The sequence below is a fragment of the Rousettus aegyptiacus genome, unplaced genomic scaffold (genome assembly GCF_014176215.1).
Source record: "Rousettus aegyptiacus isolate mRouAeg1 unplaced genomic scaffold, mRouAeg1.p scaffold_m13_p_13, whole genome shotgun sequence".
Lineage (NCBI taxonomy): Eukaryota > Metazoa > Chordata > Mammalia > Chiroptera > Pteropodidae > Rousettus > Rousettus aegyptiacus.
In genome coordinates, this window is record NW_023416288.1 from 77,399,746 (window position 1) to 77,422,632 (window position 22,887).

The 22,887-nt window shown below is 34.2% G+C and overlaps 1 protein-coding gene across 2 annotated transcripts in view; it reads left to right on the plus strand.

Annotated features, from left to right (window-relative positions):
- CDK13 (cyclin dependent kinase 13) overlaps positions 1 to 22,887 on the plus strand; it is an 86,632-nt gene that overhangs the window by 15,214 nt on the left and 48,531 nt on the right. For both annotated transcript variants that reach the window (XM_016148530.2, XM_016148531.2), the window contains exons 2-5: positions 10,884 to 11,543; positions 16,390 to 16,560; positions 17,939 to 18,078; positions 19,591 to 19,761. In XM_016148530.2, coding sequence (XP_016004016.1) covers positions 10,884 to 11,543; positions 16,390 to 16,560; positions 17,939 to 18,078; positions 19,591 to 19,761 — 1,142 coding nt within the window. The remainder of the gene's footprint in view (positions 1 to 10,883; positions 11,544 to 16,389; positions 16,561 to 17,938; positions 18,079 to 19,590; positions 19,762 to 22,887) is intronic.

Genomic DNA, 22,887 nt, shown 5'->3' on the forward strand with positions numbered 1-22,887 from the left:
TAGTTTTCTCATTAAATCTCTATTGGATAATAGATGTAAAATGTTTAGTTCTTAATAAAAAAATAAATTCATTTCACTGTTTATACGAAGAAGCTAATTGACTAAATGTACTTGTCTCCTGACATTTTAGTTTAGGTAAAATTTTATCAATGGATCTATGACTTTTAGTTAACTAGCTAGATATCAGTTATGCAAAGCATTCTGCTAGTATTCGCAGACGTTCAGAGAAGTAGATAACCTGTCGTTTGCTATTTATTTATCAAATCAGTAAATATCTTTTGATCCTTCATTGCATGCCAGAAACAGTTTTAGGCACTGGGAATATAGTGATAAATAAGACACTAGTGGAGGAGAGAGGAGTATACATGTGTTAATTTATCTTTCTGGTGAGAGAAAGTCTCACTGTGGAGTTGATAAATGGAGACCTGAATGATGAGAAAACTAGCCATGTAATGATCTAAGCATCTCAAGAGAAAACAATATGTGCTAAGATATCAAATCAGGAAGAAGTGCGACCTTTCGAAGAATCAGAAAAGAGTTTAGTATAATTGGAGCCTAGTGAGTGAAGGAGGCTGTAATAAAGGTGAGAGGCAGTTTGAGTCTTGTGGATCACAATAAAGATTTTTACTTTTATTCTAAATGCAGTGAGAAGCAATGGGAGAGTTTTAGGCAAAGGCATAACAGTCAAATTTATATTTTTAAAAGACAAATATAAAATACAAGTATGTAGCAGGTGTTATGTGATTTCAGCAAATGGGGCGGTTACAGAGGAACTTTAGCTTGATCCGTGAAGACAAAAATTAAATAAATGGAAGGAAAGGATGTAATATGGTGTGTTACAATAAATAATGGCTGTCTTTAATTAAATTGGGAGGCTTGGTCTTAAGTATTGACTCCGTCTCTTCATAGCTCCTGGCCTCTAAGTAAATTTCTTAACCTTTTTTATTTTAGTTCCCCCTAAAATCTTTCTACCATGGTTGCTATGAAGAACAAGTCAAATGAAAAATGCCTGTAAAATGTTTTGTAAACTGTAAGGGTCAAAGTGATATGTTTGTTTAGGCTGTTAAAAGACTGTTACGGCATTATGCGATGGGCCGTGGAGTGATGAAAAATTAATTAGACCTGGTTCTCGCTTCTCAAAGAGGGTGTGTGTGTGTAGTCTACTAGACAGTGTGGTAAATAAAGATACAAAGTTTAGAGTAATAAAGATCATAAGAAGGATGCAGATAAAGTGCTTTGGGAATGCAAAGAAAGGAGAGCTTGCTTCTTTCTTGGCCTTGGTGGTAAGGCTTTATGAACAAGGAAGAACTCTTGAACTAGTCCTTGAAAGATTCATAGGACTTCAGTAGAAATGGAGGGAAGAGAATTTCTCAATAGGTGAATCTGTGGGAGTAAAGGCATGGAAGGAAAGAAACATTAGGCAAACTCAGAACTTGATAAGGAAGGTAGGTTGTGGCCACACAGATCATGCAGCACCTTAATACTAGGCTGTGAAGGTGAATTACGTTCGATGGGAATTCCATTAACAGTGTACTTAATTTTGCTGATGTTTATTGAGCATCTGCCATTTCTGTTTCTGCTAGTCAGGGCTATGAAGATAACAGTGATCTCAGTTTAGTTGGGGAAGACAGATTATCTAATTATTCTAATGAGATGATCAAAGGATGGTAGGATTAAAGGGTGGTAGGATCATAGGACAAGGAACATTTCCAGCTGCCCAGCTTAATAAGGGAAGGCTATATAGAGGTGTGGTAGACCTGGTGCTTTGATATGAAATATCCCTTTGCTTAATTGATAAAAGAGGTGAAGAGAGGAATGTGGAGAAACACTCTAGGCCTGGCACTTTATGTGTTTTGGGATGGCTAGACGAGGTCTTTGTATGCAGTGCAAGGCGGTGAGGTTTTTGGTAGAGGGGTAACTATTTAAAGATTCAGATGGTAGTATGGAGAGTAAATTGGAAAAGGTAGAGACTAGACGTGGGGAAGCTGGTAAATGCTACTTTGGAAATGGTGTTTTATGGTATTTGGTCTCTATACTGTTTGGACCAAGTGAGATGATGATGTGTAGGACCTAATGTGAGATGTAGCTATGGGGATAAAGATCCTGAAAAATGGGGGAGATGCTCAAATGTAGAATTGCCAAGACTTGGAGATCAATTGGATATGGAAAAATGGAGGAAAGGGACTCATGGACTATGGAATGATTTCTGGATTTCTGGTATTTCAGTGGATGCCATTGCCTGAGAATAGGGTATATTTAAGGAGAAAGGGGGGTGGTTTTGAAGAGGAAGCTTAATAGTTTTAGCCGTATTGTGTTAAAGGTGCGTGAAGGATAGTTGGGAGTGGGTAGGATTACTTGGGGGTATAATCATTGTTTAGGTGATAATTTAAGTCATACATAAGCATAAATAAAATTAATGTGGGTGAATGAGTTTGGTGGAGAAGAGGAACCTTAAGGAGTGCTCAGAGCCAGCCATACAAGCAAGAAAATAATCAGTGGGGAAAAAGATAGTGGAAGTGCTTAGGAAGTGTTAATAAGGGTGTGGTCAACATCGTTATTGCAGATACTGATATTTTTCTTTGTTCCTTTCTTCCCCTTCCTCCCAAGAAAAGGTAGTTAGGCCATTGGTCACCTTAGTAATTGCAGTGAGGATACAAACTAGAATTTGGCTGTAATTGGAAGGAGAGGTAAAAATACAATAGCAGAGTACCATCATTTGCTTTTTTTTTTTTTTTCAGGTCCATTTTTATAGATTTGAGTTACTTATTTCTTGAGGGAAAATAGCAAATGGACAGCAAAGAGTTAAAGTCACAAGTAATAGTGTTGCAGTAGAGGAGCCTCCTAGCATATTGCAGCTCAAACTTTAATGGGGATCTTGTTTGATGCAGATTCTGAATGAGAAGGTCTGGGTTGAGTCCTGAGGTACAGCATTTCTGACAAGCTCTCAGATGCTGCTGCTGCTGGTGTGTGTGCCACAATCTGTGAAGTAAGGATCTAGAGAGTATGAGGTTGATAGTATCGAGCAGCAGTCTTTAAACTTTTTGGCACCAGACACTGATGCTCCTATGAGAATCTAATGTCTGATGATCTGTGATGGAGCTGAGGTGGTGATGCTAGCACTGGGGAGTGGCTGCAAATACAGATGCAGCTTTGCTCAATTCTCCTGCTGCTTACCTCCTGCTGTTCAGCACAGTTTCTAACAGGCCATGGACTGGTACAGGTCTGTGGCCTGGGAGTCGAAGTCCCCTGTTATGGAGGACTTAGCCTTGGATAGAAAGAGAAACATCTGTATTCAGGTGGAATGTAAGTTGGATGGAGATACAGATTAAGTTTGCAGGCAGGGGACATACCTGATCATCTTGTTTTGTTTTTTTCCCCTGCAAAATGGAAACGTAAGGTAGTGTTAAGAAAGACTTTGGAGATGGTGTTATGAGCTTGAACATATTTGTGAAGGTTTGGAATAGCTACTAAAAAGAGAAGGAAAGTGAATGAATTTGAGACATGTAATAACCACTGAACAGTGAGGATGAGTTTAGTTGTGGTGTCTAGAAGTAGTTGAAGCAGATTAGATATGAAAAGATAAGTCATTTTTAAGATGATAAGGTAGCCTAGAGGAGAGGTAATGAGGTCTGAAATAGAACAGTGTTTTTGAGAATAGAAGAAGAGGGTGTGGTAGGCTGAATAATGGCCCCCTTCAAAGATGTTCATGTGAACTGGTGAATATATTACCTCACTTAAAATAGGGATCTTGAGATGAAGAGATGATCCTGGATGGGTATTATGTAATCACAGGGTCCTTATAGAAGGTAGTAGGAGCTTTAGAGTCAGAAAAGGCCATGTAATTATAGAAGCAGAGGAAGAGAAGAAATGTGACGATAAAAGCAGAAGTTGGGTTGATTAGGGAGGGAATGGACAGCCTTTAGAAGTCGGAAAAGGCAAGGAAACAGATTTTCCTAAGAGGCTATAGAAGGACTAAAGCTCTCATGACATGTGTATTTTAGCCCACTGAGACTGATTTTGGACTTCTGATTTCCAAATCTGTAGATAATAAACTTGTGTTAAACCACTATATTTTTTGTAATTAAAAAACCTTTTTTTTACAACAGCAATAGGAAACATGCAGAGAAGTATGGGTGTGAGGGACTGTAGAGTTAGAATCAGTAAAATGAGACAATTGATGGGATATGGTATGGACACAAGGAAACTGGGAATATTTCTAGTCTGGGTGGAGGGGAGTGATGGAATTAAAAATAGAGAACAGCAAGGAGCAGATGTTCAAGGAAGGTGTTCACGTTGCATGTAAGTATGGATTAGTTTGGGTGATGATTTGAAACAGGAGATTAATATAGAGGCTGCCATATGCTTTTATAGTTAATAGAGCTATTAAATTCTAATACATGGTATACCGTTTTGATTACTATAGCTTTGTAATATAGTTTGAAATCAGGAAGTGTGTTGTCTTCGGCGTTGTTTTTTCTCAAGATTACTTTGACTATTCTTGGTCTTTTGTGGTACCATATGAATTTTAGGATTTTTTTTTTCTATTTCTGTGAAAAATGCCATTGGAATTTTCATAGGGATTGTACTGAATCTGTATATCACTTTGACTAGTATGGACATTTTTAACAATATTTGTATAGTCCATGAGCATGGAGTATCTTTCCATTTATATATCTTCAATTCCTTTTACCTCCTTGGTTAAATTTATTCCTAACCATTCCTTTTGATGTTAAAAATGGGGTTGTTAATTCCTCTTTCCAATAGTTCATTGTTGGTGTATAGAAATACAACTGATTTGTGTATATTAATTTTGTATCCTGCATCATTACTGAAGTTATTTGTTCTAACAGCTTTTGAGTGAAGTCTTTAAGGGTTTTCTATCTGTTAAGAGCATGTCATCTGCAAACAGAAAAGTTTACTACTTCTTTTCTGATTTTAATGCCTTTTATTTATTTTTCTTGCCTAATTTTCTGGCTAGGACTTCCAATACTGTGTTGATAGTTAAGATTCATTGTCTTGTTCCTGACCTTAGAGGAAGAGCTTGCAGCTTTTCACCATTGAATATGATGTTAGCTGCGTGCTTATCTTATATGGCTTTTATTATGTTGAGACATGTTCTTTCTATACCCAATTTGTTTAGTTTTTATCATGGATGGATGTTGAATTTTTTTTTTTTTAATCTATTGAGATGATCACAGGATTTTTATCCTTCATTTTGTTAATGTGGTATATCACATTGCATGTATTGAACTATTCTTGCATGAGAAGCATTTTTACACCTTCTTTGGTGGGGGGTTGTCAACATATTTTTTGAAATAGATATAGCTACTATTAGCATGTGAAATAAGCAGGGTAGGAAAATTAGGCTAAAAAATACTGTGAATAGTGGCTACTGTATTGGATATCATATGTGTAGAACATTTCTATCATTCCAGAAAGTTCTGTTGTGTAGCACTGTTCTATATTAGTTTATGTAGTGAGGGATTGGATATTATTTTAGTAAAGTTTTTAAGAATCAGTGTTTTCCTAATTAGGCACAATTTCATAAGACCTGGACTTTTGGAGAGCTTGTATGATATATAGTCAGGTGGACAGTAAACCATATTCTCTTGCTGAGGAACACTAACCTAATTAACAATGAACATTAATCACTTGGGTTTCAGGATACTGAATTTTTTTCCTGGTTTTGCATTGTGCTATATGAATTTGGGAACGTTTGTTAGAAACATAAAAGCATCTCTTAATTTCTTAAAGAGATCCTGTAACTTCTTAAACATTAAAAATGAACAAGAAACAGCTAGTGTGTACTCACTGCAGAGTATACAGTACAGAAATACTAGAAAAAAACATTTTAAAAAATTTATTTATTTTAATTAGTTTTAAGTATACAGCACTTTGGTTAGACATCTATATAGTTCACGAAAAGATCCCGCAGTTGCTCCCTCCCTCCCCTGACCCTCTACATAGCCAACATATTAATGCTAACTGCATTTCCTATGCCATGCTCCCCATCCCCATGACCATCCTTCAGCTACTAATTTGTACTTCTTTAACCCTTCACCCCATTCTCCCATTCCCCCAACGCCTTCTCCTCTCTGTTTATCACCAGATTATCCACTATATTTGTGTCTGTTTTTGATTAGTTTCTTCTTTTTATTCTTTAGATTCCACATATAAGTGAAATCAAATAGTTTTTATCTTTCTCTATCTGACTTAAATACCTTCTAGGTCCATCAAAGCAATACTTTTTTCCATCCCCTTCCTTTTAGTCTGGGTGTATCTTTTAATCTGAAGTGAGTCTCTTAGAGGTAACATGTAGGGGTCTTATTTTCCTTTCCATTCATCCACTCTATCGTTTAGTTGGAGCACTTAATTCTTTTCCATTTAAGGAATTTATTGATAGGAATGTAGTTGTTACCATTCTTTATTCCTGGTTTTGATACATGTTTTTTCTCCCTCTAACATTTCCTGTAATACTGGCTTGATGGTGATAAATTCCTTTAGCTTTTTTTTTTTTTTTTTTTTTTTTTTTTTTGTCTAGGAAGCTTTATATCTGTTCTTTATATCTTCAACTCTAAGGGACAACTTTGCTGGATAAATTATTCTTGGTTATAGATCCTGGGTCTTCATCACCTCAAATATTTTGTGCCAAGCCCTTCTGTTCTGCAGTTTCTTTTGAGAAATCTGCTGTCAGTCTTTCGGGTTTTCCCTTATAAGACATTATCTGTTTTTCTCTTGCCGTTTTTAATATTCTCTCTTTGTATTTAACCTTTGACATTTTAATTATGATGTGTCTTGGTGTAGGCCTCTTTGGATCTCTGACTTTCGGAATTCTCTGAGGTTCCTAGGGTTTTATGTCTTATTTCTTTCACCAGGTTAGGGAAGTTTTCCATCATTATTTCTTCAAACAGTTTTTCAACCTCTTCTTTTCCTTGAGGTATGCCAATTAGATGGATATTTTGACCCTTAATAGTGTCCCATATTATTCTTAAATTATTTTTATAGTCTTAGCATCTTATCTCTTACCATTCTGATTGAGTGTCCTTGGCTTTCCCGTCTTCTAGATAGGACATACACTTCTCATCTCAGATAATGTGTTCTTCATTTCCGATTGGTTCCCTTTTATAATTTACATTTCCATTTTTATGTTTTTTTATTTCTTTGTTGAAGTTATCACTGAATTTATCTACACTTCCCAAAAGTTCATTGAGCATCTTTAAAACCAGTGTTTTGAACTTTACATCTGTTAGATTACTTGACTTCATTATATCTGGACCTCTGTTTCTCTTCTTTCATATGGTTTCTGCTTCTTTGTTTTCTCATTTTGGCTGCCTTTCAATGTCTGTTTCTATATACTAAGCAAAGTTTCTAAGTCTCCCAGTCATATTAGTGTAGTATGTGTTGGTCCAGTGGCACAGTCCTCAGAAAGGTTCAGCTGCAGGCCAAACTTAGCCCAAGCCTTGACCCCCCAGGGGCCACCTGTTAAGATTCAGCAAGCAATTAACAGATGCTGTGCTTATAGTTACTTCAAAAGGCCATACCGGAAACCGAGGCCAGCTGCCTCCAGTGTGAGTCTAGGTGCTGCTCAGCAAGGAGCTCCTGACTCGTTGAGGATATACCCGCATGTGGCTTGGGTGCGTCCGCGAGTTGGGGGAGGCGGGGTTTCAGAGAATCCTCTGGGCGTAGTGACCTCTGTTATCCAGTTTGATGACGTCATGGCTATGGTGGTGCTGTATCCATGCACTGGTAAGGGGGAGAGCTCAGCAGGGAACAATGGATACCACTGGCATTTCTGTACAGAGCGAGTCTTACCTTGGCCTTCACTTCATCACTGTCTCCCTTTAAGTCCTTGGTGCCCCCTCCATGCAGCCGAATTGGCACCGGTGCTCAGAGTTAGCAGGTCCGTCACTGCAAAAATCCTCTCCCAGATGCCTCCCCTTTAAGAGGAGTCTGTGGCTGCCTCAGCCTCAGCCTCACTCAGCTGTTCGATACCAGGTAGCCCCACGTCCTCACCACATCCTACCTTCTGCCTTTGCAAGGTGAGTTCTGGGATTTCTCCCTAGTTGTATGGCTTGTTCATCCCAGGCGATTTTTCCTTGCTGCTGCTCCTTGTTTACGTCACAACCTTGAGTTAGTTGCAGAGGGATGAACAGAGAACCTCTGTCATCTATGCCATTTTTTTTTCCTGCATAAAAAACATTTTTAAAAAGAAGAAAAATCTTACCTATAGAACACAACTTGCTATCTATGCCATCCATTTCCATTCTTTTTGTAAGACAACATGATATTATTCATTATATCATCTTAGAGATCCACTTCTCTTTTACCCTCATAACTTTGTATGGCTGAATTGTTAGATCATTAGCAAAAATGACCTAACCTTGAGTTCCTATTTATATTTAATTTCAGGTTCCCCAATTATGTTTGCTTTAACAGTAAACATATAATTGAAATTTATTAGCAGATATATAGTACCTGAGAGAATGCAAGTTTAGTAGGACATGAAATTAAAAAGTTTAGGAACTTCTGAAGAGAAGAAGAGGACTTGGAGAGGAATGGAGGGTATGTCTAGAAAAATTCAATCAGTATATACTATAAAAGCATCATTCTCCAAATACCCTTTTTATGGAGCAGAACTTTTTTTAAAGCCTTTACTGAATACCTCTCTTATTCAGGTTCTGTTCAGAAGAGAACAATTTAATAGGCCAGAGGAGATAATTGTGTTGGGATTTTTATGTGATGATATCTTTGTATCTCTTTTTTAGGTAAGATTTACTGATCATAAATCTCAGTTAAATCTAATTTATGTTTCTGTATGCTGGTGAAAGGAAAGTTAATTTAAGAAAAGTTCTGTGCTGTTACCTCTGATGATAGTCTGTTTTCTCCTGCTGTGCACTTTTCTTTTGCTCTTTGGTATCTGATCAGGGCATGGAAACACAACTTAATATCAGGCATGTTTTGAGGTCTAAAAGTCTTAATGGAGGGGAAATAAAAAATGTAGCCAATTGATTAATATTATGACACTTTTGGTTCTTATATTTAAAGTTATCCAGAATATTTTACAACCAGGTTATCACTTTATATTTAGCCAAACATTTTTTCTCATTTCTATAAATAATGAATGATAAGCTCATTGGTGATTTTAACGATTGGTGTATATGTATGTACTTATTAATCTAAAATAATGTGACGTAAAATACTTTATGTGACATTTGTGTAAAAACACTAATTCAGTGTTGAACCCTAATTGGTCCTCGGTACATTTTGAAATGTTTTTGAAAGAATGAGGGATAGGTTTAATTTGTATATGAGGTTTTTCTAAACATAATCATCATTTTATCTTCATACTAGAATTGTAGAATGTTCCTAAACTTTTTCCTTCAAACTCTATGTCAGATATAAACAGAAATGGCCTGTAGTTGCTTTTCTCTCTGCCCATCTTATTTATGGGTTCTCAGGAGTTTATTTGCTTTCTCCTCATTTACTCTCTTCCTATAACATTTACAAAATTTTAGCAAGAGCTCTCTTCTTGGCAATACTTCAGGCTCAGAAGGTCTGGGTTTAAGACCTGGCATATGTATAGATCAGGCACGATTCTGGAAGGAAACCAAATCTAACTCAAGATGGTTCAAGAGACTTTAATGAGGGATCAGAGCGATAGGATTGGATTAGGGAACCTGTAAGGGATATTTTCCCTAGTTATAGAAGGAAGCTTGAAGGGGCAAGGAAAATACAGTTTTATCAGACTGGTGAGAGCTCTGGAGAAAGGGGTTGCTTGACAAGAGTCATGGTAGTAGAGGGACACAGCTTATGTCAGAAAACGTGGCTGAGAAAAGGGAGGGAGATGGGAAGAGATAATTCAGCCTTTCTTTGCCTTCTAATTTCTTGCCACTGATAGCACTGGAACCCAGAAGATGCATTGCTGAGGTCAGTCTCCCTAGCTATATAAACACAGAATAGGATAGAAGAATATTGGAGGGGTAGAGTAGTGACAGTAAAATAATAACAACTGCAATCACTAATGAGTGTGGACTTGACTTAGGTAACCTAATATTTTAGAATCAGCTTCTTATTTGTAAACTGTAGATACTTTACAAGGATTGATGTGGGTATTAAATGAGATAACATGTCAAAAGTACTATCAGTGCTTTGTCTTGCGAGTACTTTAAAAAAGTTTTGATAAAGTGTAGATTTGAAAAGCTCAGCTGCATTTTACTTGGTGTCATGCTGTATTTGTTTTATAGAGTTTTAGTTGCCACCATACTTTAAATATGTTAGTTTTGTGTTTTTCCACTGATTTTTGAGAGGTGAATTGTACAGTTATTGTTAAGTAGTTTCCAAGATTTAGAGACTTTTACTTATTGCTAAAGACAGGTTTTGTCTTTTTCACTCTTGCTGTGGACAGAGCTCTGCTAACTTTGAAATTTAGGATAGAGTGCTTTTGCGATGTAGAGATTGTCTCCCTGGTAAAAGATTGGTCAAACTTCACCCTGCTGCTGTTACCACTGGTATCCTGTTGCCTACTTCTATTTTCTGAGACAGCAGTGATGCCTTGCCACACTTTTCCCTCCTAATTCTTAAGGGTATTTCTTCTTACAGAGATTTACTTGCATCTAGACTTATCTTTGAGCATTCATAGATTAGAACAAGAGTAAAATAATCACTATTTTCAGGAAAACTTTAGTCACCAGATAATATTATTCTTAAAAGCACTAAAGCACTTTTCGTTTTTTCAAAAACCTCACACACACAAAAAATATCCAATGATGATTTTTGAATTAAATAAGTCTCTTTCATTTTACAGACTTGAGTTAGCATTTTTTAAAAAATATCAAACTGAATTTTTCTGAATTACTGACTAAATCTTAATTATTTTCCACCAGACGGTCAGCCAAATCCCGAAGCCGAAGCCCATATTCATCTAGGCATTCAAGATCTCGTAGCAGGCATAGATTGTCTAGATCCAGAAGTCGTCATTCTAGCATTTCTCCTAGCACACTAACTCTGAAGAGTAGCCTGGCAGCTGAATTGAACAAGAATAAAAAAGCACGAGCTGCAGAGGCAGCAAGAGCTGCAGAAGCAGCAAAAGCTGCAGAAGCAGCTAAGGCTGCTGAGGCTGCCGCCAAAACTGCCAAAGCCTCCAACACTTCTACACCTACCAAGGGGAACACAGAACCTGGTGCCAGTGGATCACAAACAAACCATGTGAAGGATGTGAAGAAACTTAAAACTGAACATGCACCTTCTCCCTCAAGTGGTGGAACTTTAAAAAATGACAAGGCAAAGACAAAGCCACCTCTTCAGGTAACAAAGGTGGACAATAATTTAATTGTAGATAAAACCACCAAGAAAGCAGTTGTAGTTGGGAAGGAGAGTAAATCTGCTGCTACAAAGGAAGAACCATTATCTCTTAAAGAAAAAACCAAACCACTTACACCAAGCATAGGCGCCAAGGAGAAGGAGCAACATGTGGCTCTAGTGACTTCTACATTACCACCATTACCTTTGCCTCCCATGCTGCCTGAAGATAAAGATGCCGATAGGTAAGTACAAAAAATTTGGTCAACAACTGTTTAAAGAAAAAAGTATGAATATGAAGTGAGAAATTATTTGACCCCCTTCAAAAAAAAAAAAAAACAACAGCTTTACAAAGAAAGACTATAAGTAAGTGAATTAATTTTCTTTGTTATGTATGTCTTAAAATGAAGCACATTGCTTGTAGAATGACAAAATTATAGTTAAGAATTCCAGGGAAAATTTGCTATTGCCTTGAGATACAATGTAAATATCAGTTCGATTTTGGGAATTAGAAACGCTAGTATTTATTTTGGTCTTAGTATTCCTTGATGATCCAATTAGAGACAGGACATTTTATGACAGAGTCTATCCTGGGTGATATAAATCATATGTCTTGGTTATTTCTGTTTTTTCAGTGGCCTTTTAAATTTACCACTTTTGGTGGCATTATGGATATTGCGTTTTAGTTTTTTCTTGACTTTTTAAATTTTTTGCAGTTAGGAATTACATATCACAGAAAACCCATAATGTGGTTATGCTTTCCTTTAACATGTTTATAGATTTCTATTTTGAATATTGAGGGTGTGGTTTGTTTTCTAAGAAGGATGAAGGTAAGAATGTCTAAAGTAAATGCAGTTCTAAGAATGTTTTTAAGTGTATGCTAGGATAGAAGCATTACACTGTTGTGGTAAATCTGTGTATACCACTTAATTTTTTTCACTTTAACGAAGAATTTAGAACTGTTTCCCATACTACTATTAATAAGCAACTATTTGGGCAATTTTCTTAGCAGATAATTTTTAAAGAGTTTGAAAGCAAGTGGATAAAAGTACCATGTGTGCAGGTCTTTCAAGTGTTCACGTTGATTAGCATGAAAATTTTATAACTTAAACCAAAAATAAACGATAATTCCTGTGTTTCATGCTTTGGAAGTATCTTTTTTCTACAATTAAAAATGTTGCCAAGAGGCCCCATCCAATTCAATCAGGTGTTATCCTACAGTACGACTCTAATTGTAGTGTTTCCAGGTTTGACTGTTGTCTAAGACCACTGAAGGTTCATAACAGTAGTAATTTATAATTTTGATGAGTACCGAATTGGACTCTCAAGGCAGAGAGGCATGAGTGCAGAATTCTCACCTCACAAATGAGATAATAACCCAGTTGCCAAGAATCCAGTGATTCTGGACCAGTGATACTGGTTGTTCTGTTTTTTTTTTTTAATGTGTGTTTTAGGGATAAATTTTTCCTGATGATATTTTCAGGAACTCAGGACGTATCCATGTGAATGCTTAAGAAGGACGTTCTTTGTGTATCTCTTTTTAATGAGAAGGTGGCACTTTTCATACTTGGCCGTTGAAAATTTTTTCGGGGTCTGCTTCACACGCAGAAGGTCCTGGGTTTGCACCCCAAGTGGAGCCACGGACCATACCCTGGATACGCCAGGTCCTGGGTGTGCCAGGCCCCACAGGAGTGCGCTGGAGATGCCAGGTCCCTGGCGCGTGTGAGGAGGCGCCCCAACTTGAGAGATCCAGTTCTTAAGGGGAGACAGCAACATCCGTAGGTCAAGGGTGGAAGTGGCTGGGGGTAGGGGGGATTAGAGAGGGAGGGAAAAAAAATAATTTTTTGCCCATCCCATCTTCTTTTCTCTCTTTTCTACTTTTCTCTTTCGTCATCTCTGCTCTTCTTTTTTTGAATGTGTTTGTATGTTTCATGGATATTGAAGTTTCTTAAGACTCCTGAATACTACTAGTAACGTATGTATGGCCAAAGATTGATTCAGTACTGGTTACAGTGACTCTTCTTTTTGATGCTCAAGTTTTCCAAAATTTGACCAATGAGAACTCTTTTAAGCTAACTCCTTTGTCCTTCTTACATGATCCTATTGGTTTCCCCCGTCTCCCATTTAAAAAAAAAAAATTTTTTTTTTAATTTAATTTAGTTTCAAGTATACAGTATATTGGTTAGACATCTATATAGTTCATAAAACGATCCCCTTATCTGCTATCTCCCTCCCCCGGCCCTCCACCTAAACGTCATCTTAATGCCAGCTGCATTCCGTGCAAAGGTAATGTGCAAATTTGTGAAACGTTCCATATTTTTCAGTGTCACTATAAAAAAATATTTGATAGAAACTGCCATATTTTATCACAATAAGACTGTGTAGCAATTTATGTATCAAATGTATGAAATTATTTTACCATTGAATATTGTCAGTTTTGAATTTTTGACAGTCTTTAAAATAGGTAACGATTTAATTTTCATTTTTCTGATTATTGAGATATTGCATCTTTCTGAATGTTTATTGGCTATTTTTTTAGTGAATTGCTTGTTCATATCTTATGTTGGCTTTTTCTTAAAATTATTTTCCTTTTTTTTCTAAATGATTTTTATGTGCTCTTTATGTGAAGTTTCTTGACTTTTACCTTTCAGAGTCTGTTGATTGTCTTTGAGATTTATTTTTATTTTTGGCTGTGTGAATGTTTTCCATTTTTTAAATATAGTCAGATCTGCTATTTTTTCTTTAAAACTTCTCAGTTTATAAATTTAAGAAAGGTTAACTCATACTTCACAGAAATTTGTTTTTAGTTTTTATATGAAGAAGAAAGACGTAGCTCTCCCCTATCACCTAGTTAACTAATAGATCCAATTAGTAACATCATTTATTGACTAATCCATATCATTGATTTGTGATGCTATAGATAAAAATTCTTAAAGACATCTGTGTGTTTCTGGACTCTCTTATTAATATGTTGTTATTTCTTTGCCACTACATTTTTGTTCTAACTTATTTAGATGCATGGTATATTGGCTCTCATACTCAGATATCTATTATATGGGGTATGCAGGTAATGTAAAAATGAGGGATGGAATAAATTACTGATTAGTGAACAGCCCTACTGTTCAGCCTCAAACTCAATGCTGCTGTACACAAATTTGGGCCCAATATTGCTAGAGTTTTTGATTTTTTTTTAAAGCCTGGAATCTGAATGTTTATATAAATCTACTGACTTAAAAATATTAACAATTAATTCATACTGTTTTACAAAACATTGGGTAGATAATAATACATATTCTGTGACTCAGCCAGGCTTTGGCTTCTAATTTGAGATCTTTTTAGGTAAGTTGACCATATGACAGTGCAAATCCCACTTCGTTATTTTTCAGAAATTTCCTGGCAGTTTTTTGTTTTATTCTTATATTTTTATAGTCACTTCGTCAAGTCGTATTTAAAAAACTCTTCCTTGGGTTTTGTTTGGGGCTTTATTAAAAGTAATAGATTAAAATTTTGAGGCTGACAGCTTTGTAGTATTCGCTTCCCACACAAAAACATGATTTTCTTTTATTCATTCAGATTTAGTTTTATGTTCATCAATCAGATGTTTTAATTTTTTTGTTGCTCTCATACATTTCTTAAGGCATTTTATTGTTTTTGTTACTTTAGTATATAGAAGTTTTTTTAAAAATCACATTTCCTATTTGGTTTTTGCAACTATTCAGTGAAAAACAATGTTTTTAATTATATAGTGTTATTCTTGGAAAGGAATATTTCATTTCTGTTAAGTTTGAGAATCTTGCTGAATTTGATAGTTAACATAATGGCATATTTGAATATAAGCAGTCTTTTAAATTTTAAATGATAAGTAAAATTAAGACTTCTAGTTTATTTAGTTTCTCTCCCAAAATAGGTTGATTTGAATCCTCCAATAAATGCTCATTTTTGACTGAAAACCTAATTACTCATTGTTGACTACAGTTTTCTAAGTAAATTATTTTGCATAGTCTTATTTTCAGAGTTCAAATGGTGCCTATTCTAGAAAGATGCTTTCATTGTCTTTCAATCCTGATTTAGTTACCCTTCAGCTATGACATTACTTTGGAATCATTTGTATAATACTTTACCCTGTTGCTTACCTGAATATGTCTTCCAAAAACCATAAGCTCTTTTCTGAGAGGAACTGTATTTTAATGTATTTGTTATTGTTTTTGTTGTTAAATCTCCAGTGTAATCTCCTTATGTAGTAGAGGTGTTTAATCTGTATCTGTTGAATGGGACAGTAAAATCGAAAAGTGGGCTCTCTGATACCATTAGTCTAAAAATAAAACTGCAAACCAATTTTCTTTTGAGCATGTGTTCTCTGTTGAAGAATCTTCTAATGAGTAACACAGGGTTATGAAGAAAAGGTACAATTTTATTATGATTATTGATAGTTTTTATCAGATGGTATTAAAGGATCTACTTGTACAGTTATATTAATGTTCAAAATTAATAGAAGTTACAATTAATATTAAATGATATATGTTGTAAAAGAATCAGTGTACAGTTGAGAAAAGTTAACCTGAAAAGATATGAAGCTAAATTAGTTGTTTGTGATTACTTAAATGGGTAAGATGAATAATAAATAGCATGCGGTTTTATTTCTTACAACAAGACAGTTTTCTTTGTCTCTTCACCACAATCAAACTAAATGGTATTAAAAAATTAAAGAATTTTCTTGTAAAACATGACCGTTGACTTTCCGTTTTAATGTTAAGAAGTTTTAAATTTACTGAAAAATTACAATGATACTATATATATAGTTTCTGTATATCCTGCACTCAGTTTCCTCATTATTACCATCCTACATTAGTATGGTATATTTGTTAAAATTAATACAACAATATCGACAGTCTTATACTTTGATTAGATTTCCTTAGTTTTGATCTGGTTCTATATAATTTATACCCCCAAATTCTATATTTTGCAATTGAATGTAGTATATTATTTTAGCTGGAAAATAACCATTGCATGCTACTTAAATGTAAGACGGCTACAGTTTTATTTCTCAACAAATTAAATTTTTGTGTTATTTGATTCCTTTTTTTTTTTTAGTTTACGAGGAAATATTTCAGTAAAAGCAGTTAAAAAAGAAGTAGAAAAGAAACTACGATGTCTACTTGCTGATTTGCCACTGCCCCCTGAGCTACCTGGAGGAGATGATCTCTCAAAGAGTCCAGAGGAAAAGAAAACAGCAACACAGTTACATAGTAAAAGGAGGCCTAAGTATGTGGTTGCTTTATACCTGCTCTTAAATTGATCAGAGGTGATTTTGGATTATTATAAAATTATAACACACAAAATTAAGATTTAAAATAATAAAAAGTGTGTTCTTTCAACTTAAGTATATGAATAAATTCTATTAAAGTTTTGAAAAAAATTTTTCATAAGTGCCCACATACCTATTCTAAATAACTAATAAAATCAAGTTTTATTTTCTCACAGTTTGTAATGTATTAATTTCTTGGGGTATTGTATGTGTTAAGAAAACTTCTGTAATTAAGATTTTAAGTAGCATGGAATCACTGAAATTGAACAAGGTAGAAGTTGGCATTCAGTGAGCTCAAACAAAATTAGTAATGGGCAAGCTGCTATGCTTTCCTTTGCTTTCAGCTTCTTTTGTTCTCATAACTAAATTCTTTTTGCAAGAATTGAAATGCAAGGTTTGAAATCTGTATTCTAAATTAGCTTCAAGTAAGTGCCTGGAGATAAAACTCTTTTCTTTGAAACCTGTTTATCAGTTAAGATGGGAGAATGTTGATTCCTTTTAAAATTTTTATTTAACTAATTGAAAGTGTAAGACATTGAGATAGATCTGATTTAGGCATTGCTCTTCAGGTAGCACCCAGTGTAAGGGTGTGAGGTGATTTTCTAGTATGAAGCAGAAAGCTCGAAAACTTTTTAAATAGTCTCTTCTTGAATATTAATAGCTTTATTCCTTTACTTAAACTTCTTTTGTATATCAGAATATTAAAATACTACAAAATGACATACCTTTTTGAAGAATGTCAAATATTTATCATATAATACACACACACACACATACACCCTGAAAGTGTGGATTCCTGAGGGTTGATTTTATTAACACTTTGGTACTTAGACTAAAACACCAGTCTTTGTGGTATTCGCATTTTAAAGAAACTTAAGCAATGTCTAAATTTGTCAGTAGCCTCATAGTTAAGATTTTTGGTAATATTCTTTATCAAAATTTTGTCTTTTGCAAGTAGATATATGTAGTCAATGAATGAAAAACAACTTTCTGAAGGATGGTTAGAGAACTTTGACTCTTTTTACTGGGGTCGTTTTTGTTCACTCACTGAGAAATTATGTTTTATTTTTGAAAGTCTTTCATACAAGTTTTACTTTTTTTCTTTCCCAGTTTAAATGCTAGTCTGCAGAAGAAGAGTCAGCTTGGAGAACGATACCTTGACTTCCATGATAATTTATAATACCAAATCCCAGAGTTACTTTACTTAGATCACAAATATGGAAGGGCAGGGGAAAATAAAGGATATCAGATTGGATGGAGGGTGGATATTGATAATTAAACAGTTTATTCCGTTTGCTTGATTGTATATAAAAACTTCAGAACTATATTTGATAGAATATGTGGGCCTCGCTATGGTGAAATCAAAGAAAAAGATATCGACTGGGGAAAACGCTGTGTGGATAAATTTGATATCATCGGAATTATTGGAGAAGGTACCTATGGACAAGTTTACAAGGCCAGAGATAAAGACACTGGTAAGAATGCCAAATGCTGACGCTCTTTGGGTCTATGGAATGTAATTAATTTGTGTTTCTTTTCTAATGTGTAACTTGAGGGATTTTCAGATTTAAAAAGTTAAGTTTTAATTTATCATGTTTTTCATCTTTTTTATTATTTTTATGTACACTTAGGAATACACGTATGTGGTTATGTGTACATTTATATTTTTTTTAAGTGTTTCTTTAGTGTTCGTGATGTGTAGTATGGTGGGATTTAGGTTTCTTTTTTTTTTAAGTGAGTAAATTCTTATGTTTTTAGTAATCATAGGAAAAAAGTATCTTGACTTTATTTAGTCTCAGCAGTAAATTTTGTTGTAGTAAGACTTATGCCACTTATTTTAGCTAAAATATGTTATTGGTTTTTTTTTCCTGTAGAAATTATCCTTTATTTGGGGGCCAAATTTAGCAGCTTTATCTTTCAGAACATAATCAGAAACTTGAAAGTTTTAAAATTTTCCTCTCCGAAGAGGAAAAAATAACTATCAGAGGCTATGTATTTTACTAAGTAATGTGCAGAGCCAGTGTATAATCTTATAATTTCTTGTTGAAATAAACCAATAGATTAAAATGGCATAGCTATTTCAGGCCATTTAATACAGGGGTGACTACTTTATGCTTAGAAACTTCTGAGGGTAGTTACAGCACAGACTAATAATATTAATAACAATATTTCTTTGTTATCAAAGACATTAAATTATAACTTTTAAAGCTGTTTAATAAAACAAGGAATCATCCTAAAATTTAAAAATCCATAAAAACAAATACATCTTAATGGTTTAAAGGATAAACTGTCTTTTGGAAAATTTGTGAGTACAATATTTCTTTTTTCTTCAAAGAAGTGGAATGAACAAATCTTTATTATAGTGAATATTTTCTTACAATAGAATTTTTCTGTATGCATATGTTTTATTTAATGTTTAGATTTTATCTGATACAGACTTACTCATATCTAAATTATGAGGCTATTTTGTGAAGTGGGACAAGCACATACTTTTGAGACAGCAAAACCAGATTTGAATCCCACTTTAACTACTGGGTAATGGGGGCAACTTTGGGCAAGTTAAAGTGCCTGTTTTTTCTTACCTGTACAATCTACAGAATTTTCTCATTTGGAGAGATTTTTATACATGTATTAGCATTTTGGATATAGTTATCCTCTCCTTCTTTACTTTTTAAAAATGGCAGTGTAATGGATCTACTCTTAATCCTATTTTTTTCAGTTTTTATATCTGGGCATAAAGTAACTATATTTTTATACAGCTATATAATATTCCATAGTTCGGATAAATATTTCATAATGTATTTAGCCAGAGAGTTAATTTCTTGAACTATCAACTTTATAATTTGGTATGTTGGAAGCTAAAATTTTTTTTATGGGTTGTAATTTTAAGAGATAGGAACAGAAATTGTGAATTAAATTTAAAATTAAGAAAAATGTCATGTGTTTTTTGTCATCTGATAACCTGATTTTATTTAATTTTCTAATAGGAGAAATGGTAGCCTTAAAAAAAGTACGTTTAGATAATGAAAAGGAAGGCTTTCCGATTACAGCGATTCGAGAAATTAAAATTCTCCGGCAACTTACTCACCAGAGTATTATCAATATGAAGGAGATAGTTACTGATAAAGAAGATGCTTTGGATTTTAAGAAGGATAAAGGTATGTGCATATTTACATAACCAATTCTGTGTACTCATGATTTTGCTAACTTGCAGATTTTGTTATAGATACTATTTGAGTAATTATTAGGTACATAAAACTATCACCCTAATGTCAAACTATATTTTTAAGTGTAGTTGAGTCGAAGCATTGTTTTATTTACTTTAGTAGTTTTTGAGTTACCTAAGCAAACATCAAAGCTTATTTACCAAAAGTATTCATTAGTAGTAGTTGGTTTTTGAGCATCAATGTATAATGTTTAGTCTCCATTTTTTAATGATTGAGAAAGTTTATAGTAGTATTAGAATATATATACACCTTATATTTTTAATGTTATAATGCCTTAACATACGAGGAAACTTTATGGTAGGCTTATATATTATTTCTAAAAGTGTAGTAGCAAAAATCTTACCTGAAATTGCATTTAATAAACTATACTGGTACAGGGTTGACTTTTAGCAGAAAAACTGAAAAGAAGTTAGTGTGTCCATTAAAGTAGTTATATTTAGGGCAAGGCATATGATGGGTGAAAAATGTTCTACTGCCAGTTGGTTTTAGATCATCTGAATAAGATTTTGGAGCCAGGGTAGACTCATTTATAATCTGTGATTTTCAAAGAGCAGAATTCTTTTTTCAAACTAATTCTAATGAAAACCAGTAAAGTAGGTGTGTTCTGATTGAACATGATACTTAGCTGCCTCCTGTTCCCAGTCACACATGCACACACGCACACAGTTTTATTCTGGGGAACATAGTGTACAATGATTGATATAATATATGGTAATTGTTTTGCATAGAGGAGCTTCTGTTTGAAAGTATTCTGTATGCACTGTGGATATTCTCAAAATCATCTTTTTAATGTCACTTCCATTAATCTTTGTCCATAATAAAACCCATATTCCTTAGCCTGCCTTTTAAACTGGCATGTGTTTTTATCCTTATTTTTCATTACTTATTGTGTAGTTGCAAGGATACTGGTTTGATTTGGGTTAGTGTGTCTAGAATTGGTGACTTAGCATATTAGCAGTGCAACCTTATTAACAAGGTCTTTAGGCCATCTGAGCCTGTTATCCCCTTATCCATTAAAGAGAAACATTTTTCTTGTGGTGTAGTAAGAATTAAATTAAAATTTTATACCTGAGAGTTGTGCAAATGTTGCTTTTCATCAACCTTATACTATAGTCCAATTAATGCATTCGTTTTTCTTCCAACATGTGGACCTTCTACTTTGATTTGTGGGATTACACCGCTTTCTATTTCTCAGACCCTATCTATGCCATTTTTCTGATTCCTCACCAGACTTCAGTCACATTGTTCTTTTGAGTTGTCAGATATGCTCGTGCTCTCTTCTCTATCTTAAAGCCTTTACACATTCTGCTTTCTTTGGCTTAAATTTCTTTAACACACACTCACGCATGCGTGCACACACACAATTACACAATGTAATTGTTCTATTACATTGTTCTAGCAACATAATATCTTGAAAAACCAAAAAATAGTTTTATAATTGCTATTAACAAGTCAAGTTAGCTATAATACTTTTAATACTATACTTTTAATATTCATATTTGTTTAATGAGAGAATTTGATTAATCTTTTAATTTGAACTTTTCTTAAAAAATCAAGAAAACAATCTATAGTAAATGCTTCTGATAAAGTGTCACTCTCCTGTCAAAGGAAGAATTCTCAAATGTCACTTCCTCTACTGTCTCTTGATTCCACACGCTGCTCCATTGCACATGTTATACACAGTTGTATTACGGTATTTTCTATTTCAACTTGTTTTCATATCTTATTGAAGCCACTGGGGTCAAGGACTGAATTTCATTCTATTTCATATTCATGGTGTGCAGCACATAGTAGATTATCTTAAATTTTTAGTAAACGAATGAGATACAGACATGAGAAGGTTCTGTGGAATAAGTAGAATATTAAAGGTGGGTGTAATTTGGATAAGGAGAGAGGAGTGCATCTCATTTATGACTGTCATAATTTGTTTTATGAGGTAATGTAAGATTGCATGTCCCCTAAAAAAAATCTTCCTTTAAAATTACCTTCCCTATCTATCTCATTTTCTTAAAAAATCTGAACTCATTCTCTCAATGTAAAACTGCTGATATCTTTTAAGTTTTATGAAAGAAGCATTATTGATTGATTTGCTCATTCTTTCACTACACCGGTGTTTACTGTACTACTGTACTAGGTTCTAGACTTGGGCAAGTTCAGTTCCTTAGTTGCATTAGCCACCTTTCAAGTGCTCTGTAGTTATTCTTGGCTACATTTTGGATAGTGCAGTTGCAGCAGCAAGTTCTATTGAGTGTTGTTGGGATTTAAAAAGAATAACACCTGACCCCTGACTCAGGCTAGTTTCTAAGAACCAGAAGGGTCAGTACTTGCTAGATCCAAATCTAACTGATATAGGTGTCCAGAAGTTTTTCTTACCGTTAACTCAGTTAATATATGATTGTTGGAATTTTAGTTGTAGGTGTAGAGTTTCAAAGAAAAAATTTAAATACTACAAGCTGTGGAAACTACCAAATAAACAAGAGAACTTTGCTAAAGAGTCTGTTCCTAGCAACTGTAAACTGTGTCTTCTTAAAAGAATGAACTTGCAGGTTATTTTATTACAGATTTTTTCTATTACACTGGGCCTCCAGCAGCATGTTGAGGCAGGATTAAAAGTTCTTGGAAGTTTAAATTTTTTATATACTGCAGGCTTCCTATATTTTGTTACTCATTATATTATGTAAAAGATAAAATTTATAAAATAGTCTCAGTTGTACATTTTATTTGTATCTGGTATTTTATGTGAAATTTCCAAATAACGGTATCAGGCAGGGTTTTATAGTGTTAAGATCCTAAGCACAGTTACTATGTAGTGGGTAACTTTTTGGTGGGGTGGAGAAGGAGAAAGGAAAATGTTAACATAGAGGCTTTCTTTACTTGATAATAAAAGTAATGTTTTTTTTTGTAAAATTGGATAATAAAATATAAAGACGAAAACAAAATCACTCAGATATAATCACTGTTATTTTTCTGTATTTTTTTCCCCTGTTTGTTTTCTCATGTACCTTTGATTATTTATTTTCAAACCGAGATTCTATTTCTTTCATTAAGAACATGCTT